At 36.4% G+C, this 21,432-nt stretch overlaps 6 protein-coding genes across 13 annotated transcripts in view; 4 read left to right on the forward strand and 2 right to left on the reverse strand.

Annotated features, from left to right (window-relative positions):
* Positions 1–1,822, forward strand: part of LOC138140083 (protein CEPU-1-like) — a 281,937-nt gene extending 280,115 nt beyond the window's left edge. For all 3 annotated transcript variants that reach the window (XM_069060788.1, XM_069060789.1, XM_069060790.1), the window contains 2 exons: positions 77–376; positions 426–1,822. In XM_069060788.1, the coding sequence (XP_068916889.1) occupies positions 77–376; positions 426–589 (464 nt within the window). In that variant the 3' untranslated portion in view covers positions 590–1,822. The remainder of the gene's footprint in view (positions 1–76; positions 377–425) is intronic.
* Positions 1,823–3,089: 1,267 nt separating this feature from the next.
* Positions 3,090–6,576, forward strand: JMJD6 (Bifunctional arginine demethylase and lysyl-hydroxylase PSR). Of its 3 annotated transcripts, none has more exons than XM_069059917.1 (5): positions 3,090–3,283; positions 3,369–3,727; positions 3,769–3,974; positions 4,645–5,213; positions 5,274–6,576. In XM_069059917.1, the coding sequence occupies exons 1-5, from the start codon at positions 3,214–3,216 to the stop codon at positions 5,279–5,281; spliced, it is 1,212 nt and encodes a 403-aa protein (XP_068916018.1). In that variant the 5' UTR covers positions 3,090–3,213; the 3' UTR covers positions 5,282–6,576. The 3 variants fall into 3 exon arrangements, with proteins under 3 accessions (XP_068916018.1, XP_068916015.1, XP_068916016.1); XM_069059914.1 differs by having other exon boundaries at positions 4,645–5,206; XM_069059915.1 differs by having other exon boundaries at positions 3,778–3,974; positions 4,645–5,206.
* Positions 6,571–11,403, reverse strand: LOC138139596 (uncharacterized). Of its 2 annotated transcripts, XM_069059911.1 has the most exons (13): positions 11,031–11,403; positions 10,874–10,977; positions 10,584–10,791; positions 10,312–10,531; positions 10,156–10,262; positions 9,899–10,101; positions 9,607–9,841; positions 8,050–8,153; positions 7,795–8,002; positions 7,538–7,745; positions 7,390–7,484; positions 7,123–7,340; positions 6,571–7,071 (listed from the first exon to the last, which is right to left on the reverse strand). In XM_069059911.1, exons 1-13 carry the CDS (start codon positions 11,042–11,044, stop codon positions 6,659–6,661), a joined length of 2,337 nt encoding a protein of 778 aa, XP_068916012.1. In that variant the 5' UTR covers positions 11,045–11,403; the 3' UTR covers positions 6,571–6,658. The 2 variants fall into 2 exon arrangements, with proteins under 2 accessions (XP_068916012.1, XP_068916013.1); XM_069059912.1 differs by lacking the exons at positions 9,607–9,841; positions 9,899–10,101; positions 10,156–10,262; ... (2 more) ...; positions 10,874–10,977; positions 11,031–11,403 and adding an exon at positions 8,204–8,374.
* Positions 11,404–11,460: 57 nt separating this feature from the next.
* On the forward strand, positions 11,461–13,986 carry U3-55K (U3 small nuclear riboprotein factor 55K). Its single transcript, XM_069059913.1, has 7 exons — positions 11,461–11,664; positions 11,719–11,914; positions 11,969–12,211; positions 12,264–12,385; positions 12,438–12,829; positions 12,880–13,019; positions 13,663–13,986. The coding sequence occupies exons 1-7, from the start codon at positions 11,620–11,622 to the stop codon at positions 13,893–13,895; spliced, it is 1,371 nt and encodes a 456-aa protein (XP_068916014.1). The 5' UTR covers positions 11,461–11,619; the 3' UTR covers positions 13,896–13,986.
* Positions 13,982–18,751, reverse strand: LOC138139595 (fibulin-2). Of its 2 annotated transcripts, none has more exons than XM_069059910.1 (16): positions 18,517–18,751; positions 18,103–18,265; positions 17,978–18,050; positions 17,719–17,926; positions 17,512–17,665; positions 17,352–17,461; positions 17,117–17,299; positions 16,425–17,066; positions 16,242–16,370; positions 15,794–16,186; positions 15,613–15,747; positions 15,411–15,565; positions 14,971–15,176; positions 14,780–14,919; positions 14,604–14,730; positions 13,982–14,539 (listed from the first exon to the last, which is right to left on the reverse strand). In XM_069059910.1, the coding sequence occupies exons 1-16, from the start codon at positions 18,566–18,568 to the stop codon at positions 14,134–14,136; spliced, it is 3,276 nt and encodes a 1,091-aa protein (XP_068916011.1). In that variant the 5' UTR covers positions 18,569–18,751; the 3' UTR covers positions 13,982–14,133. The 2 variants fall into 2 exon arrangements, with proteins under 2 accessions (XP_068916011.1, XP_068916010.1); XM_069059909.1 differs by having other exon boundaries at positions 18,103–18,271.
* Positions 18,752–18,865: 114 nt separating this feature from the next.
* On the forward strand, positions 18,866–20,201 carry LOC138139601 (lymphotoxin beta receptor inhibitor). 2 transcript variants are annotated; one of them, XM_069059918.1, is made up of 5 exons: positions 18,869–19,081; positions 19,131–19,405; positions 19,463–19,611; positions 19,675–19,858; positions 19,931–20,089. In XM_069059918.1, the coding sequence occupies exons 1-4, from the start codon at positions 18,980–18,982 to the stop codon at positions 19,854–19,856; spliced, it is 708 nt and encodes a 235-aa protein (XP_068916019.1). In that variant the 5' UTR covers positions 18,869–18,979; the 3' UTR covers positions 19,857–19,858; positions 19,931–20,089. The 2 variants fall into 2 exon arrangements, with proteins under 2 accessions (XP_068916020.1, XP_068916019.1); XM_069059919.1 differs by lacking the exon at positions 19,675–19,858 and having other exon boundaries at positions 18,866–19,081; positions 19,931–20,201.
* Positions 20,202–21,432: the final 1,231 nt, after the last annotated feature.

The raw sequence follows: 21,432 nt of genomic DNA on the forward strand, positions 1-21,432 counted from the left end.
TTAAGCACCGCACAAATCCCTCCGAAAAAGAGGAGTTGTCGCAATCTCAATCGAATTAAAAACGTTGTATTTTCAGTCCCGAAGATTGAAATCTCCGGCGAGTCCGACATCTACGTGAAGACCGGCAGCACCGTCAGCTTGAAATGCGTGATCACCCAGTCGTTGGAGGAGCCCGCGTACATCTTCTGGTATCACGACGGAGAACGCGTTTTGAAATATGACCGCAGCGCAATTGATATACGCACAGATCGTGTGGGAACCGACACCACAGTGAGCACACTCATCATTTTCCACGCCCGGACGGAAGATTCAGGAAACTACACCTGCAGCCCCTCCAATCTGGACTCGGCCAGCGTCCTCCTCCACGTTCTCAACGGTGAGTTGTGATCGGGTTTGTTCGCTCGTAATCGAATCCGCCCTTCCAGGGGAACACCCGGCCGCCATGCAACGAGGAAAGAATTCGGCATCACCAATTCCCGCTTGGTCGCATCTCTCCGTGGGTCTGGGACTCGCAGCTTGCACTCCGCCGAGGTTCGCCATCGCTGTGGCCCTCACTTTGGCGGTTTTGGCAGAGCTCTTGGCCACATAAGCAACCAACGTCCGAATGGAGCCGGCACGGCGGCCACACCGCGCTTACGATTATTGTTTCCCAATCCTTCTGTTGTTTATTTTATTAGATTTTATATAACAAACATCAAATAAAACAAGACAGACGAGAAGTGTACGATAGCAAAAAAGAATTTACATTTTAGGCGCATACTCATTATGACATTTCTTATGTGTTAGGGTGGTCAATACTATTTTATTTTACGACTATAAATGTAGGTTTCTCCCCGTTCATCCCCCGACCACTGACACTCGCATTTCAAACTAAAACTGCTCGCAATTATCACAGTTACTCGTTCAAATCATGATGAATGTATCTCCCTTGATGTAAACCCACCTCGTGAGACAAAAAATCAAAAAAAAAAATACATACATAATATTGTATATCAAATTTTATCGTTTACCAACTGTGAACTCTACTTGTCGAGTTTGCTGCTACGGACGACCTAGTTTTTATTTGTGTACATGTGTCAAATTGAATTGGATGTCCCTCAAGACGAATTTATTGAGCAACTGTGGTAATACGTTTGTTGCATGCTACGAAGAATTCTGATTGAATTAGGAAATTATGATGTCTGGTTGTTGGTTGCTTTCGGTTTGAAAATATTTTTGTTCTTCCTCGTCATATGTAACGGTCACATACACGTAACTTCAGGAGATGTCCTATTTCATCTTGCATACATACATAATATAAATGTAATTTTTAATAAATGAATTTACTTCATGTGTGAAGTGAGACTACACTACTTACTGTTGAACTTGCAGTGTTTTGTTTGTAAATATTCCAGGTTATTCAGTGAAAAGGACGCATACTGAAAAATGTGAGTTAATTAAGCCTAAAATTAAAGGTGTGATTAATTAGATAAGTTAGTTAGTTATAAATGTAAAATGAATATCATTGCAGTTGTATTTCTGAAATGGATGAAAGAGCTGATGTATAAAGTATTTTTACTGTAAAAATTTTGATTATCTGTTTAATTGTTTTCAAACTCGAATGTTCGTTTTGCAATGCTGTAAATCTTTCATTTTAATGTTGTACATTTAAAAATCTAGCGTTCATAACTCAAATAAAATGTAAATGATCCGCTGTTACTCAAATCTGTGAAATTATTAGCCCTTAGGACTTACCTTTATTTTATATCAATTTTATTGATGTATTTTAGGTAAGTACAGAATGTAACCCAACTTTATGTTGAATAAATCGTTATAATAAGTATTTTTTTTGTTTGGATTACCCTAAATCCATATCTGCCATTTTATGGCCATCGGAAAAAATACGATATTATCTTTACAATGACAATATCATAAATGTATCAAATAATGAATCGCAGAATATTGTATTTTATTATTAAATTACTTGGCAAATGTTCGTAATAAAACGCAAGAAAGAATTTTTCTCATAAGTATTACATTATTCATTCCTAAAAACGAGTTCTTTTGTGATCGTGCACAATTTCCGCCATCGAAACATAAAAAACAACCAAAAAGAATGTTTATGTAGATATTTTTTCACACCAGTCCATGAAAAAGATGTATTACAAAAAACATGATAATCTTTTTTTTTACAATGATTTTTTTTTATATTCCGAATGAGTAAGTAATTTTTTTTAATAACGTAATAATTTTTTCATCATTTCACATAAAAAAAAACAATAAAGCCTTAAAATATGTGGCGTAATAATGTGTAAAAAAAGAGCAAAAAAATTCTCTGTTAACGGAGGTTTTGTTTTATCAATGTACCTAAGGTAATACATACTTAATTTGGTTAACTTCTAAAGAAAATTAATTTTTTGTCTTAAGTACACGTTTTTTTAATATCAAATAAGTAAAAGTAATCTTGAGTGCACTGAATACATTTTTAATACCTACTGTTTTTTGGTAATTATGCTGTCACGGAAAAGGTATAAGAAACAAAAATATGTTTTTTTTATCATTTCCGTTTAATGAAACATTTAAATAGCATGTCCATTTTATATCAAGATTGTTTCCTAATTGACCTTAGTATGTACTTATGTAGGTATGCAATATTTAAGATTATAATAATCGCCAAGATAACCAGAGACATACGTAATGTGTGTTAATCATAGCCTAGGTATTTGTATTCGAAAAAAACTTTGGTAAAACATCTTAATTCATGATTAATTTGAAGCTTTCTGAGTAAACAATGTTTACCGAACAAACTAAGAAATTAATAATGTTGTAAGAAATCTACATTTGAAGAAATTTTCATCCTCAAATTTTAATGTCCCTTGATAAAAACAATTAAAATCTGGAAAAGAAGAAAGCATTATTTTTCGTTTGACTTTCTTTTTATTTTACTTTTTGTTTTATTACATGTTTTGCAATTAAACTTAACACATTACAAAAAGAGATAAAGCAAGGATGAAAATTTCAGTGCAAAAAGATAACCGATGAAGGTTTGAAAATGGCGGTCTAAATTGATCGCACCAACTGACACGATAGTAGGGAAATTGGTTGATAAATGACAGTCAGGAGTGCCACCCTAGGTGGAGTTTTGACTGTTGCTGGTTCAGTTTTTAACGTTTTAAAATATTTTTCTTAGTTTATTTTCAATAAACATTTTTAAAATTGCTTTAGTTCCAAGGAATGGATGATGTTAATTTTTCGCACAGAGCACGCAAACGAATAAAAGAAGCAAAGAAAAAAGCCAGACCAGGTACATTCCTTTATCCTTAACCTAATTTGACATGTAATTCCGGGAAAACGGTTTTTTTCACGATATAAATTATTTTTTCGTCCAGAATTAAGCACGAAAGAATCCTGGACCCAATGCAACTACGTAAACGGTTTTGAAAAATTTTGGGAATTCACTGATAACTGTGAACGAATTGAAGAATCACAGTGTTCACAGAGAGAATTTATATCAAACTACGAGCTTCCCTACAAACCAGCCGTCATTACTGGAACTCAGGTAGGCTGGAAGGCCAACGAAAAGTGGACATTAGAAAAATTGGTTAAAAAATACCGAAACCAAAAATTTAAATGTGGTGAAGACAATGAAGGCTATAGTGTTAAGATGAAGATGAAGTACTATGTACATTATATGCTCAATTCTAAAGATGATAGCCCTTTGTATATTTTTGATAGCAATTTCGGAGAGGTACAGGGACACTCTGATCACTCACAACCATTAACATGTAGCGTTTGCAGCACCGTCGCCGAAAAAAATTATTAGAAGACTATGAAGTGCCCTACTACTTCAGAGACGATTTATTTAAATATGCAGGTGAAATTCGCAGGCCCCCGTATCGATGGTTTGTCATGGGACCAGCACGGTCTGGAACTGGTATCCACATTGACCCCCTGGGAACTAGTGCGTGGAACGCCCTTATTCAAGGCCATAAAAGGTTACTCACTCATTTTGCCATTGCCTCAAATTTTACTGAACGTTACCTCAGCCATTCCTCACAAATATGTAAAAAAATAACAAACAAAACAATTCTTGACTGAATCAATTTTATACAAAATTTTAACATATCAGGATTGCAAGATAATTAATTTCTGGTCAATTCATTTGTTAATAAGACTTTGGGGGACGTAGTTGTAAGCTGTAATGTATTATAAAACCTATATTTAAGTTACACAATCTGACCACAAGATAAAAACAAATCTTACAAAATTTCTCCAGAAAAAATATTTATTTTTGTATATTATTTTAGTACCTGTAATTGTATTTGTTACGTGAAACGTTGAATTTATTTGGAGTTATGTTTTCAAAAAAATGGAATGGCTGATGCATCTTTAAAATTGATCGTATTTTTTTAAGTTTGTGGTAATGTAGCGCGCATGTGCAAGTTAATTTAAAATGATGTAATTAGCATTACTGTTAGTATTGATATGCTGTTGTCTATTACCCCCGTAAGTTTTAAAATAGTAGAATGTATCTACGAGAAGGTTGGGTCGGTGTGCTTAGAGAAACTGTACAAAACAGTTGGCACGAGCATTTAACCTTCCGGTAGAGCGTATGGATCGGCAAAGTAAATAGACGCGCGTCATCTATTTACTTTTTGATGGCAGATGGTGTTTATTCCCAACACACACACCCAAGGAGCTGCTAAAAGTAACGGGATCTATGGGCGGCGAGCAAAGGGACGAGGCAATAACTTGGTTTAACTTTATTTACCCGAAAACAAAAGAGCCATCGTGGCCGAGCGACTGCCAACCCATCGAGATCCTGCAAAAGCCGGGCGAGACCGTCTTCATTCCCGGAGGGTGGTGGCACGTCGTCCTGAACCTGGACACGACGATCGCCGTCACACAAAACTTCTGCAGCCGGACGAATTTCCCAGTCGTGTGGCACAAAACGGCGCGAGGCCGACCGATGCTGTCGAGGAAGTGGCTCAGGGCTCTGCGGAAGCAAGAGCAGGACCTGGCCAAGCTGGCCGACAGGATAAACATAGAGCAGCCATCGGGGATGGCCTCCGACAGCTCGAGCAATTCCTCCTCCAGTTCCAGTTCGGACTCCGATACTACCGACTCGGAGGACGGCGACAGCGGCCAGGAGTCCATCACCGCCAAGAAGAAGCGAAGAAAGTCCGACAACGAGTCGGAACGTAATCGGAAAATATCTCGCACCAATGTAAGTGGTTAGTGGAAGTGGTGGCCGGTTCGGATCGCACAACATTCACCCCCTTCTCCTTTTCCAGAGTTCTGATTGCGTCATGTCCTGGAATTCAAATCGTCGAGCTTCCATATCATGTGTGTCTGCGGATAAGGCTGTACCGATTTCTGTGAGACAAGATTGATATCTGCAAATCTGGAACACAGAGCGTTCTTGTTTAGTTACCATTCTTTAGTCCAATCTGCTAGAATTGTAATTTTTTTCTCTTTGGCCATCTGAACTGGTCATTTTTATTATTTCCAAGTATTTACACTTGTATTATTTATTCGACAACAAAGAAGTTGGCGAATTACCCGAAACTGATGATATCAATTGTGCCAATTTTCCTACATTGCTAAAGGTTACACAAAGATAAACTAATCATCTCGCTGTCTTTTAGGTGTCGATTTGACCACCAGAATCAATGGATCTGCTCTTACAGGATTATTAGTTTACTTTTCAGACACATCAGTTAATAATTTACCAATTTCTTAGAGTTATTAAAATATCGCAAAAGGATGCTATTCTGTTACACTTGTATTATATCATTACCAAGCTCCTCACAAAAAGATATATTCTGTAAATATAGTTAATATTCCTTGTTGGGTCATTTGTGATCTAAGCTAGTGCCTGAATTTGTATATTGGTATTTGGTAAATAATTGCAAATGTATACACAAAATGAAATATTACTTAAGGCTCAATAATTTTACTGTTTATTTTCACGTAGGGAAAACTAGGGATTGTAGTAATAACCGTAGGAACACCTTACTTTGGCTGCAAAATTCTGTTTTGTTCAGTCACATTATACGTGTCTAAATAAAAATAATACTAAGGCCCAGTTTCTGGAAACAATTTTATTGGGCCAGTTAGTTAACTCTCCCATAAAAAAACATGTAATGTGATCGGTGACTTTCTAGCGTTTTTATAGCAACGCTTGATTTAACCGGCCGTTCCAGAAACCGGGCATTAAAGTCTTGTTCAGGCACTTTTGTCAACACTTTATTTGTTAATTTTACAACTGCGTATTATTTACGAGACCAACTATACGGTTGTTCATAAAAAATAAGTCTGTGGGCTCCACTCTTACCTATCAAAAATCTGAATCACAATTTTATAACAAGAACCAGATAAAACGTACGAATTGTTAAATAATTTTGATTTAATATTTCGAGTGTTGTGTTACTTACCACAAGATGGTGTTCAAGCCCATTTTTACCAGCAAAGTATTATACTCAAACATAGGTTACAAAAAAAAAAAAATGAACAACTATGTAACAAGTGTAATCAACTTTCTGTGTGTGCCTTTTGTCTTTTAAATATTTCTAAATAAATATTAATTAATAAGAATGCATCGATTATTTATTAATTTCGTTCAAAATTTGTGTTATAAGAAAATAAAAAAAATTACAGTACCACACGTTAAAACTTATCAGAGTCGAGTCTGTCGTATCATTTTCAGCAAACAATATGCTATGATTATTACATCAATCATTGATGTAACAATTATAGCAGAGATCACAAACGCAAAAATTGCTGGTGTTTCAGATCTTATAAACAAGAGGCCTATCCGGAGATGGTTGTAAAATACAAGCCAACATTTCACAAAGAACAATTCTCCATCGACGGGACGATTCCTGTGACAACACTCTGGTGGAAGACTTGTGTGAAAGCAAACTTGAAAATATTCCTCCAGTGACGTAATTGCTGCCCTCTGAAGCATCGTGCTTGCCAGAAAGTACAAAGCGATGAGTGCGTACCAGGGACTGTACAAATAAAGTACCAAAGTGATGGGTATTACGTGCAACCAACCCAAAATGTTTCTTTTTAGACTGCCCCCAAATCCTGAAAGAATGCGATCGGAATTTTGGAAAAAGTTGCACCAAGCAAACTTACTTTCATTGATGTAGAGCGACAAGGGCAGGTTCAGATTTGCCATAGCTTCCCTCGCTGTAACTGAGAATTCTACAAAGTGAAAGTTGAACAAGGGATAGTACTTCCAGTTTGGTTGTAGTAGTCCGACTGCAGCTAATTCAATCGCACCGATCTGAGCACGAAAGTAGTATCTGCATCTGTACTGAAAAGCTCGGAGTAGTTGAAAGATTATCAATTTCCTGAAAAATAATAGTACGTCACGATGAACTTTTTGATGGGGTACTCAACCTTTTGACCGAGTTGCCGATTGTGTAGTATGATAAGATTTTGAAAAACACAGCGATCGGTGCCATGTCGTGCAAAATAGTGAACCATCCGTGAGACTGAAAAAAATCAAAAGTGGGTGACGAAGGTGTTAAAATTTTGTTTAACGTACTCCATGTGAGACGGTACGCAGGGATAAGAAATCTTTGAACGACAACCATGGCGGATAGGCTAAATATGCAATCGTGTTACAAATCTGCAATTTGTTGGAATCTTCACTTTTTTCTAAGTTCTCAGTTGCGCACAACAGTTTCAAGCTCAAGACTATGAAAGTGACGATAATTTCGTCGATCTCTTCGAGTTCTCGATATGCCTCAAAACTGTATCAGAAATAATTACAGGATAAATGGTGGTAACTAAGCAAGTTACCAGTAAACTGCATGCAGTAGTATCAAGATTTTTAATACGTTTTGGTAGCCTAAACCAAACCACTGTTTCGATTTTATTGCTATAAATAAAAATAATGTGAAGAAACATATCGTCAAGAATGTAAAACGAAACACATATTTAGGCTCTACGAAGATCAAAAGACAAATTCCGAAGAAACCGGCGCATACATTGAACCGTTCAGGGTCACCTAAAAGTCGCGATTCATGAAAATGTAACTGCGTAATATGTACTTACTGAAGAATGCAAATTTGCAGAAAAGTACGTTTGTTACGTATGCACAGGCAATACAATTGAATGCTGACCAAAGTAGAGGAATCAAACAATCGATCAGTTGCGTTCTGTGAAGCAAACACAAGTAAATTTTACAAATGATAAATTAACAATTTACACAAAACAGGTGATTATGTTTTCAGTACAATTCATTTTGAGTGTCAGAATTCAAGCGGTGCTCGTCACATTCGAATAATTAATTCTACTATTCAGTCTGAGCAATTTATTTTTAGTGTGGCAAAAACTCGTGTTGGAGTTTTTATTGTAAGCTCGGTGCCAGATAAGTTATCAGTTTTTTTTTGAGAAACAAGAGAAGTGTCAGATTTCCAAATATTCTCGATTCTTTGGCAACACGAGCTGATTTTAATAGAAATTCGACAAAAAGCTGATACCACTTGTTTTTTCAAATGATACAAAGTTGAGATTGAAATTTTAATTGCACAATATACCGATCTAATCGTTGAAAATCTTTAATTTGATTAGTAGTGGTAGTTTATTGATAGTGGTAATAAAAAGATACATTTTCATTTAATTCGATTTTCTTTGAATTTTTTTGGTTGAAGTTCTATCCAAATCAAGTTTATTATAGTAGTAATTTAATGATTTTATTCTTTTAGTAAGAACAAAAAAAAAATCGACGCTGTATTTTTATTCGTTGGGTGTCATACGAGAATCAATTTTTGTATTATGTAATTGATTTTAATACTTTCTTTTCGTTCAAATATGTAATATGAAATATTTTCATTCATATTTTTAAAATATGTGGAGACAGAATAATTAAAATAGCGTAGGTAACTACATTCGAGGAGCGGCACAAAAAATTGTAGTACATATTAGGCGAAATTATTTATTTACACAATATAATAAAACTTAAAAAAAAAACACCAAATTATGATCACTTTGCAGCTACCTGTGCATTTTGGACAAATATGTAATTTTAAAATTTTAGAAATTAGAAGAATTAAACAAATCATTTCTTTTCTGCATTGTTTATTTTTGTTATCAAAATCACATCTTTCAATCAACAATAATAAATTCAAACTAAAGTTAGTTTTTTGTCCTTCAAAGTAACAAAAAAAACAAAATTATTTGTTGCCAAATAATTTTATTCTTTTTATGGAAAATGAAAGTACGTCGTAAAAATTTATATATAAATTGTCTTAGATTTTTATATTATTGTGTCGAACAAAATTTCTGAATGAATAAACATTTGTGAAATGCGAAAATTACATTGTTAGAACTTGTGCGTTTTTGCACAGTGCTGTGCACTTCGAGAAGTGTCTCTTTATCAAAACTATAAAATAATTACTCCAATATTGTTGATCAGTTTCTTATCTACTAAAAAATATCCTCTGCACAATAATTACTGTAAAACAATACAAAATAATTGCTAAGTCGATCATTATTAAGAAAGAGACACAATCTGCAGAGGAAAATAAGAAAAAAGTGTCAGGGTTAACAACCAGAAGTGACATGCGAAAGTGATTATGTACGATTAAAATAGATTTGATAAAAACGAACCTTTTGCTTGTGTAAGGAAAAAAATGAAAACAATATGGTGTGGGGCAAGAATAGACGCATATTTTGTGTGTACGCTCGAACAGGAAGAGTGCTCGTTCTTGGACCCACATACTACCAACAAACAAAAAAATTAACATTGAATATTTTAAGTTATATGAAATCATTAATGAAAAAATCACCGCGCCGTGTATAATACCTGTCACTCCATTCCAGTATTTATACTGGACTATGAATTCTGAAAATAAATTTTGTTTGTTTATAATGAAAATGACAAAATGAATTACGGACTCACTCTTGTGCAAAAATTCAGTCAAGGGTTTGTTAAGGTTGAGAATAAAATCTTTAGGCAACAGTGACAATTCTGCGAACATCAAATTAAACACGCTAAAATCTTTAACACCTAGCGCCAGTAATTCAAGTTCAGCGATCTGTGCCCAAAAATAGTATCTACTTATGTACTGAAACGACAGCACCATCGGAAAAATTGTTGGTTTTCTAGAACGAATTTGTTTCAATTTGAATTTAAAGCAAAATCAAATGATTACTCACAACCAGACATCTAGAAATGTATTGTATTCGACTAGAGTATGCGATACAACTTTGTAGATGGCAGATTTAGGACCCGCTGAAACCACTCTATACCACCATTCAGCATTCTAAAAAATTCATTGAAATTACGAAAGCAAATCTGCAGTTTTTACAAACGTGCTGGTTGTCTTCTTGTACAGGAACACGTAAAAAATCCTTAAACGAAACCCAGGACGGGTGTGCTAAGTACGCCATCACAGTAAATAATTTTAGTGTCTTATAACGCAAAGTTTTCTCCAGATATTCGGTCGCACAAAGCAATTTTGTACTCATGACTACTAAAGTTATAATGAATTTTTCTACATCCTCGGTTCTTACGTTATTGTACATTCTGAAACTTAAAAGCTTAAATGTAATAAGTAGTTACAATCAAGGATTTATCTTGTTACCAGCAAATCACATAAAATAATGTACACATTTTTATCGTGTTTTGGCACCCCCAAGCAAATAATTGTTTTAAAATCATAGCAAAACAAAAAAATGCCGTGAAAAGTATGATTGTAATTAAGGTAAAAAAGAACATCTCTATTGACGCAATCAGATATGTGCGACAAACACCGAAATAAATAGCATAGCTAATAAAAGCAGAAGGAACAGCTAAAAGAAAAATAAAACAATTATGTATAAGGAAATTGAACTCGTGAAATTTGTTATTAATTTTCTGTAATACCAAACTTACCTCCTTGAGCAAGACTAGAAAACACCACGTTAGATGTAAAAGAAAATACGACATGAACGAATGCAGTCTTTAACGGAACAAACAAAAGTTCGTTTAAATCCACCCTGTAAGAGTGATAAAATTATATTGTAATTATTTAAAAATTTCTAAAACTTACGCAATGGTGTCCATCTTGTGTACAAAATCTACTTCAAATTCAAAAAAGAAATGTCAAGTATTCAATTGTTTTTACACACACTAGATTAAAACATATAAACACAATTAATTTTCCAAATAAAAAATTAAATTAAGGGAAGCTTTTGTACTCTGGATGTGTATTTGTTTCGTTTCCAAATGATAAAAACCACGTTACGTTTTTTATAGATGAATAAATAAATACCTAGTTCCTTTTTTCTCCCTTTTTATAATTATGTTAAACGTAATTTTAAGCAAACCATTTGACCAAGTGACAATGCTATTTAAATTCTATCATATTTAGGTGAACAATTTAAAATTACATATTTTTTCATTTTTAAATTTTATATTCAAACTTAAAATGCGTGGTAGGGTTTTTCCCTTGCGTGATTGGCAGCACTGCAGCAGCAACCAGCAACACATTTTGATTTGACAACGTCCGAAACCTAACCCTACATTTCAAGTAAACTTATTAGGATAACACGTGTAGGCAGTATTTATTGTATTTATCGTTTTAATTTTATATTGTGTGTAAGATTCCCAGTGATTTAATTTAATTTAAAGAAAATACGATGTCGTTCTTTTTAAAATCAAAACCTGTTAACGGAATAGCAAGAGTAAATCCGCCCATGTCCGCAAATGAAATCGATTTTTTAAATTATTGGTTTCAGTTTAGTGCAGATCAACGTAGAAAACGAAAAGCTGAGGTGTTTTCCAAAGGGAAGGATGAAATAACAAGTAGTGAAGATGAGGAGGTAACTAATGAAAGCAATTTAGCAGAACAGTCTTCTGAAGGTGAGGATGAGACTGCCCAAGAGAAGAAATTAAGACTTGCAAAAATTTACTTAGAAGAAATTGAACGCGAAGGTAATTAGTTACTTATCAATGCTGGAGTTATTTGTATTGAGAGTGATTTTGCAGAAAGGAGAAGGTTAGAAGATAAAGAAGTCAGTAAAGAAGTTATCTCACAGAGATTAAAAACAGACCATCTTAAACAATTAGGAAAATATGAAATTACAATTGCTGATAAGTACACAGGAGTAGATCATAATAACATTAAAATATTAAAATGTAGGGAACAGCATAATACAATAACCTGCTTATGCTTATCATCTGACAACAAGTGGCTCTTTTCTGGAAGCAAAGATGGAGTTATAGTAAAATGTACATTTTATATTTTTTACATTTTTGCAATAGGTATAAAATTAATTTTTAGGGTCATTTCAAGATTACAAAAAAGTTGGAGTTATCCCATTTGTGAAGACAAATGTTGACCAAATTAAGGGCCACACTGGCTGTATATATTGTATGGCTATTTCAACAGACAACAAGTTTCTAGTAAATTTCTTCAAACATTATATTGACAATATTTAAAGAGATATCCTTTCAGGTTGTTGGAGATCCTTCTGGAAAGATTCAGATTTGGGATCCTGACAGTTTAAAACACATTGGAACATTAAAAGGACATAAGAAACCAGTTACAGCAGTTTGCATAAAACAAAATAGTCACACTTTATATTCTGCCAGTAATGACAGATCAGTTAGAGTATGGTCATTAGCTGAAATGGCTTTTGCTGAAACTTTATTTGGTCATCAGGATGGAATTACATCTATTGATGTATTACAATCTGATAAACCAGTCTCATCAGGAGGAAGAGATGGTACTATACGCTTATGGAAAGTTAGTGAAGAGTCTCAGTTGATTTTTAATGCTTTTCCTGGTCATATTGACTCTGTTAAATTAATAAATGAACAAAATTTTATTTCTGGGGGAGATGATGGGTAAACAAAGAAAATTAAAACGTCTAATTTTATTAATTTACAATTTTCAGACAAGTCAGTGTGTGGAGTTGTTTAAAGAAGAAACCATTATGTTCAGTCAAGGCTGCCCATGGTGATGACCCATCAAACTCACAACCACATTGGATCAGTGCTGTTGCATCTTATCCTCACAGTGATGTGATTGCCTCAGGTATACATTTTTAAATTTAGGTGTAGTGATGTTCTTGTTAATTATAAAAAAAGTATAATACAATTTTTCTATTTTGCGTTCATAACAGAGCTGTTACTATAACAAAAACAGTATCGTAACGGCTGAAAACGGTTCTATAATAGCGATAGTACAATTTACGGTTATCATGTTGGTACTGCTAGAATCGTCTAGAGGATTCTGGCAGCGTCAGCCAATACGCGCGAATATCTTAAAGTTGACAAGTGTTCCAATTGTTTTATACCAAACATTATAAAACTCTTAGGCCCGGTTGTATAAAGCTTAGTTAACATTCTGTCAGCTAACAACGCGTCAAGTCATAAATCTGCCCATTTGATTGGCTGATTCAAATAAAATGTTAAATATCCTCCAATCAGATCGCTTGACATTATGTTAACTTTCACAACGACTTGACCTCGCTTTATGCAACCGGGCCTTACTTTTGATTTAAAAACGGCTCAAAAGGTGCAAAATAAAAAAATAGTGTAAAAAAACTCGTTGGATAAGGCGTTTATTCCATATAAAACGCGCTGCGCGAGTCGTTTTATAAACTTGGACTCATGAAATAAACACTTTCTTATGAAACTCCTTTTTAAAAATATTATTACATGATTTGTTTTATTAGGTTCACACGATGGTTTCATAAAACTTTGGAAACTAGAAGATAAGTACAGAAAAATTAGCCATTTATTTGACGTCCCCGTCACAGGATTTGTCAATGCCTTGATGTTTACTTCTGATGGCAAGAAGCTCATAGCAGGAATTGGGAAAGACCATCGACTAGGTAGATGGAGTGCTGTTAAATCAGCAGTAAATAGTATATGCATCATACCACTACAAGTAAAAGATTCAACATAATTTTTATTGTTGAATGATCAAATTTTATTTTTGTATATTATCAAGGAATTTATTGAAATTTACTGTTAAATAAATAATTGCGACACTCTGATTTAAGAAATTTATTAAAAACATAAATACAAGCTAAGAAAGGAACAACTTTTCTAAGTAGACCACCACCTACACTGAATGATGATTAACAAATATTGTGGCCACTTACTTCGAAAAGTTTTTTAAAAAATCCATCACCACACTTATTTTAAAATGGATATTCTGATACCACGATAAAAATATGGGACACCACGTTGGCAGTCAAGACATTTCCTTGGTACAGATGCATTTCCACTTTCAGTTCAATTTCTTGGGGTCCCGTTATAGATCTGACCAAAAACAGTTGCATTGTATTTGACGCGGGCTTCACCATTTTGAAAAATCTTTCGTTGACCCTCTCAATCCCAGACGGACAGTTTACATTGACAACTTTCATCGAAAATTCGGCCCTCGATATTGCCCATCTAGGTCCATTAATTTGGAAGAAATGGACGTTATCATTGGATATGGGCAAATTTGAAACGAATGTTATGTAATGGTAGCTGTACTGTTGGGGCATCAAGATGCATTGAACATCGCGAGGGTCGCACAGCGTCTGGGGGCGCTTGCAGCGTCTGAAACAACAAAATCAGAGATAATTGGAAATCGAGAAGAGAGTTGTGACGGGGCGAGACGCACCCTTTGTGCTGAGGGTCTCTGAAATAATTCGGGGGACAGGTGATGGTGTAGCATTTGTAGCTTCCTCTGGTGTTCAGACAGATGTCATTAGCTCTGGGACAGACGTTCTGCTGGCACTCGTCAACATCTAAAAATTAAATTTCAATCTGAGGCTCGCGTGTTAAAGCGGTAATAACCGATGCAAATGCGTCCGTCGCTCCCCAGTCGGTAACCGTTCGGACACGTGCATCTGTAGCTCCCAGGGACGTTTTCACAAGTGCCTATGCAAAGCCTTTTATCTCTGAATTTATCACATTCGTCGATATCCGTACAAGTTCTGTAAACATCACAAATATAATATTCATTCGAGAGAGCATTTTTATTCTACCTGTTGTCATAATTTAATATGAAACCCGGTCTACAAGCGCATCGATAAGATCCCCAAATATTGACACAGCTGTGTTCACACAATCTTGCATTTTCTTTACATTCATCAATATCTTCGCAAAAGGTACCCTGCCCTCGGAAACCCTCTTTACAATGGCATTTGTAGGATCCAATCGTGTTTATACATTCAGCGTTTATAGAGCATGCCTGATAAAATTAAAATCATGTTTAACGAGAATTTTCAACTCAAACAAGGCCAACAGCGATTTTAAAGACGCCAGTTGGGCACTAAATTAAACAGCGTTGTGTAAAGGGCGACGACCACACAACAAATCTTTGTCGTTACATAACTGACCAAAATCTTGACGTGTAACTTGTTGCTTTGTTACGAAACGCTGTTTACAAAGCTGTGATTACCTAAATTATCAAAATTTTACCGACCCTGTAATATTTGCATTCGTCGATGTCTTCACAGCGCTCAGTTACCGGGTCCATATGATGCCCAGGGGGACATTCACAAGTGTAAAAACCATTTCGATTCTTGCATATTTGCGTCGGCTTGCATTTGTGGGTCCCTCTCGTACATTCGTTAATGTCTAAACACACCACTCAAAATTCATTCTTTCAGCTCAATCAGACTTACCGATGCAAGTTTCTCCCGCTTCATCTAATTCATATCCTATCGTACACTGCACGGTTGAGATGCACTGATACCTCCCGTTGAAATTGAGACACTTTTGCCCTTTACGACAAGGATTACTTTCGCATTCGTTGATATCTGAAACAACCTAATTTGTTGGTGCTTGTTAAAAAAATCAAATTACCTTCACAGTTGCCTCTCGCATTCATCACATAGCCAGGAAGGCACTTTTTCCTTGTCCCACTAAAAATGGGATAAATTTGGGTTGTAAAGTGTGTTGAAAATACTCTCGGTGCTAGGGGAGTTGGTACAGCGTGGGGCAGTTTTGACGTGTATCTTATGGCATCGCAACGGTAGGATCCCAGGGTGTTGCGACATTTAAAATTAGGACCTAAGCTGTTGCAAGTGTGGGTTCCTAAAGTGCATTCGTCGTCGTCTTCGCATAAACCGTTGGCGTAGTTTAGGGTGTATCCAGTGCCACAACCTGTTATTCGAGCGCATAAATAGGAGCCTATGGTGTTGTCACATCTTTGGGCCACAGTACAATCGTGCGAACCCACTTGACATTCGTTGACGTCTAAAATAGTCCATCACGTGAGTGTCGAATTATTAACAAATTTGTACCAAAGTACCTACGCAAGCTCCTGTATGGTAGTCTTTTACAAAACCTGTTTTACACTTGCAAATGTAGCTGCCAGGACTGTTGTAACAATCCTGACTGCTGTCGCAGGCTTGGTCATCTTCTGCGCACTCATCAACATCTAAAAATTGTCGTTTCTCCTTAAATAATCTAAACCATCTAAATCAGTCATTACCGACACAATTGTTAGTGCTTGTGGAAAATCTAAATCCTGATGGGCAAGAAACCGGCCGGGGTTTTGGAGTAGTAGTGGTCGTAGTGGTGGTGGTCGTAGTGGTAGTACTAGTACTAGTACTGGTACTGGTAGTAGGAGGGTTGGTGACAGGCGTCGTTTGTTGCTGATTGGCGTCATCTGTCGGCTTCGGTGGTAGGACAGGATCGTACGGTGGTCTAAGTGGAAACTCGTAGGGCTTCTTATTGTCACTTTCAGCTTTCGGTAGGCAGTTGTGCCCTCCAGGCTCGTTGACGCACTCTTCGTTCGGCCCACAAGGATCTTCGTTTTCTTCGCACTCGTTTATGTCGTCGCAGTTTTGCGTGAATGGGTTTTTCTTGAAACCTGGGGGGCAAGATCTCTTCGACACCTTGTCGACGCAAGTGTAATTCCCTTTGGTGTTCAGGCAAACCTGCGATTCTTTGTTGCAATCGTTTTCACCGGAGAGGCACTCGTCGATGTCGGTGCAAGTTTCTATGGCGGCCTTGTAATGGAAGCCAGGTGGACATTGCGGTGCGTCGTTTCCTTCGCATTTGAACGATCCAATCGTGTTAATACAAGTTTTAGGCCGGGCGCAAATTATATCAAACTCGCATTCATCAATGTCTGGGGAAAATTTCGCTTTATTGGAATTAAAATTTTTTTGATGCGCTTACCATCGCAAACTTTCGTCGTGTAATTATGTTTATAACCAGAAGGACATCTGACATCCAGCAGGTCCGTGTTTAGGTCAGATTCTAGTTCGAAATTTGGATCGTTGCAAAAATACCCACCTTCCTCGTTGACGCATTCCTCAGCTTCCGTGCACTCGTGAATGTTCAAAGCACATTCATCTATATCTGTGTATCGAACATTACAAATGTTATTGTTAAACTTTGATGACAAAAATACCTTTGCAAGTCTGTTTGTCTTTAGCCAATTCGTAGCCGTCGCGGCACGAACACTGTATAGCAACACCGGTGTCGATGCAATCGTGGTCACAAGGATTGCTTATAGAGCATCTGCGGTAAAAGATTTTAAATCGATTGCTCAATCCCCGATTTTAATTTACCTGTCTCCCTTTTTGAGCGCTCTTTTTTCAGGCTTGCACGAAACCCCATCGCTCATCAAAATGTAGCCTTTGTTACAATCACATCTGTAAGAGTCTTCTGTTGGTATGCAAATCTGAGCACAAACATCTCCTATGTCACACACGTTTTCCACGGCTGCAAAAAATCATTCGTTATGGGGTAGATACTTAAGTAATTTATTAACGGACGTGGCAAATCGAATTCGTTCGATTTAGTCGCGAGACTGGAGGGTCTTTGCGTCGTTGTAGTTGTTGTCGTTGTTGTCGTTGTTATCGTAAGTTCTTCTGTACAACAGTCGGTAAAAGCTTTATCAAACGGAACACCCAGTCCTAAACCGTCGCAAGCTTTTTGCGTTCTTGCGTTATCTCGTCCTAACTGACATGCATCGCAACAATCCTTCAATTTGAATTTTCAGTATAAACAACAAACAAATATTCAATTGTGTACTTTTTTAAAACCTTCGTCGGTACAAGGTTTTCCGCTTTTGGCGTCGTTAATCCCTTGGTCGCACTCCAATTGCCTAAAAGTACATTACAGAGTGTTTGTTTGAATTGATAATTGTATACTTTTACTGTTTTCGATTTTTGCAACAAACTTCGATTGAATGAAGACACGAATTTTCATCTGCTTTTTGTATTCCAGTAAGTGGAGGTTTAATGTTGTCACATTTTGTAGCAGAATTTGCATAATTTGTTCCTAATCCGCAACAGTAACGCAGAGTTACGACATTTAGCCCTGAAACTGGATGGGTTTGTGGAATTATTTGCATGTTTGCAATAAGACGCATTTTGATGTATTCAATAAATACGAAATGTAGTGCAGACATGAATAGCAAATTAACATAATTTAAAATTCTATTATTCAGAGGCCACCGTTAATAATGCCTTATTAATAATAACTAGCCCAAACCTATTTCCTTCGTAAACAACTGGCCTAGTTTGCTCTATTAATGGGAAAAAATTAAGAATAAACAGATAAATTCTTACCGGTGGCTGTGAATGAAGATGCCGCCAAAAATAAAAACACAATCAGTTTCATACTTGGCACTCGGATTTAGACCAGTCTAACACGTTTTTCCCTTAACACTGATTCAGATATTGTTATCAGTCTTGGTTTGTTTACTACCATCATCCGCTTAAGGGCGCACAAAATGCATTTTCTTATCTGCACAAACAAATACAGTTCAGTACAAATTTACCTTCTTCTTCGACACCAAGCACAGATAATGATTTTCAACAAATGTAAATAGGAATTTAAAATGTATCCGGTGCGTATCAATTTTATTGGTTCGCGTCGATTTCCCTCCGAAATTCTAATTTGAATTCTGACACGTAGGGTATTCGGTCTCGTCATATTGGCAACGACCTGTTTGACATACGTGTTCATTTTAAAGTGTAGTATGTGGACCATTCGTTTATTTTGAATAATTTCGGAAATTCATCTGATAAAATGGCCCTGTTTTCGACACGTCTCGGTCTAGTGGCGTTTTTCCTTCTAATTGCCGTACAAGCCCAGCGCGCGCCTCCCGGAGTTCCGCCGCAACACTACCAAGTACTGTGCAACATATTTTTCTTCGGGCAATTGTTAAACTCGATTCTAGGGAACCCCGCAGCAGCAGTATCAACAAGTGCCGGTCCAGCACGTCCCCGTAGGCCACCAGCAGCAGATGCCCGTGCAACACCAAGTCCCGGTGCAGCACCAGGTCCCCGTTCAACATGTCCCCCAGCAAGTGCCAGTCCAACAGCAGGTTCCCGTACAACACGCGCAAATGCAACAAGTACCGATGCAACAACAACAAGTACCAATGCAGCAAGTTCACCACCATGGACAACCTGCACAACTTTTAAACACCGCCAATATCGCGCACGAAAAAGAGTACCTAACTTAACTAATTTGGTTTGAATTTGTCTAATGTCATCAAATATATTCCAGACACATTGCTGAACATATGGAAGTGCCTATCGACACTAGTAAAATGTCTGAACAAGAGCTTCAATTTCATTATTTCAAAATGCATGATGCTGACAATAATAACAAATTAGATGGCTGTGAATTAATCAAATCTCTTATACATTGGCATGGTAAGTCTGTTCAATTTTTTTGACTTGGTTTGGAGGGTTTACTGTTTGTTTTGTGTGCTACAGAACAAGGGAGTAAGGAGAAAGCTGGTCAAATAGAGGACAAGATCTTCAAAGATGAAGAATTGATCACTCTAATTGACCCAATTTTAAATGTTGATGACAGTAATCGCGATGGTTACATTGATTATCCTGAATTTGTTAGGGCCCAACAGAAGGCTGCCGGTCAAGGCAAGCCCACTTCATAAAGGTAGCTTGGCTTCTGTATTGTGCATTTGAATTTATTGTTGGAACAATTTTTTTTCAAATTTATTTTCCACAGGTAAGGACAAAGCATCGGTCACCGTGCAAAGTGACGATGCCCTAGAGCAATTTGCCGATCACGCTCTTCAAATGGATAGAAATAACGACGGTTTTGTTGATTATGGTGAATTTAGACTGTTCACAAATAATCCTATTTAAATAAACTCAAATAAATCAATGGAGACTGTTTAATTCTACTGTACGTTTTTGTTAACAATGGGTTGTGTACATTTACTTTGTATGTATATAATGAAAAATTTGTACAAATAAATTCAAGTTTTTTATGTGAACTGTTCTTTGATCCACTCAAAATTTCCCTCTTCCAGTTGGAATTATTCCAAAACTTTTTTAACGTCAACAAAAATATTCAGTTCGACGTGTGCATTACATATTTACTTTTTTTAAACAAAAGATACGTTGTTGACTCAACATCTGGTATAAAAATCCCGAGGGAATTGACAACTGTTACGTTTTCTTATCTTATCCATGCCGGTTCGATACAACCCGCCGTTTCACATTATGTGTTGAATTTCGAAGCGTCACTGACAAACCAAATCAAGATGTCAACGGTGTTGCCAACTAATTTTGAAGTCATAGCCTACTTTAATTATAAATTTAAATGATCTCACGGTACCTAACCCGCATGAAATTTCTTTTACCAGTTGGTAGAATTGTCCCGATCCGTCGACATAATTTCGACCGGCATCATCGACATTTTATTAAATAAAAATACTTTAACGAAGAACCAAACGTGTTTTTGTATAGTTTTTGGTTCCCGAAGGAACAACGATTATACAACGACGCTCGAAGCGAGATTATCGCCGGTCGATTTTAGCTGGAAATTCAATTTCATCCTGGAGCACGTTTTTGGTGCAAAGCTCAATTTTAGCTCGACCTTAATTTCGACAGTTTGTTATTGTATAGCTGACATTGCACCATGTCCTCGAGGGGTTTTTACTCTTTTCCTCCGCACGACATCGACGAGGATAAAATCACGTGGTGGCCTCCGGCATGGTCAGAACAACATATTATCCTCTCTCTGGTAAATAAATAAACAACAAACCACGCCCACGATTTCACGTACTACAAAATTTCAAGCTGTCAGTGGCAGGACATCGTAGGAATTATTAAACGAGAGACGACTCTCGTAATAAATATCTCATTCAAGATTTTTATTGTACAAACGTTTGTCCATTAAGCGAGTCGTGCTAGTAAACAAGCGTAAGAATTTTTTAATAACAGCTCCTCCCTCTTTGTTTTTATTCCCTTTGTGTCCGACGCTCGTGATTCTACTCGTATAGGTATCTGTTCCACACAGTCTTCGATCAGAACTTTGTATCTTTTTTTAGTTCCTGTAAGCTTCCAATTTTTTTTTCTTTTATTTATTTTCGATTTTCTCTTCGTACTGTGCGATAAGTGTGAGGAAGGCAATATCCTCGATTGAATCCTCGTCGAGTTGTGAGCGGTCGAATAAATAAATAAACAAGATTTAGTTTTTATTTTGAAATTTTATTTCCAATA

Source organism: Tenebrio molitor, chromosome X (assembly GCF_963966145.1).
Source record: "Tenebrio molitor chromosome X, icTenMoli1.1, whole genome shotgun sequence".
NCBI lineage: Eukaryota > Metazoa > Arthropoda > Insecta > Coleoptera > Tenebrionidae > Tenebrio > Tenebrio molitor.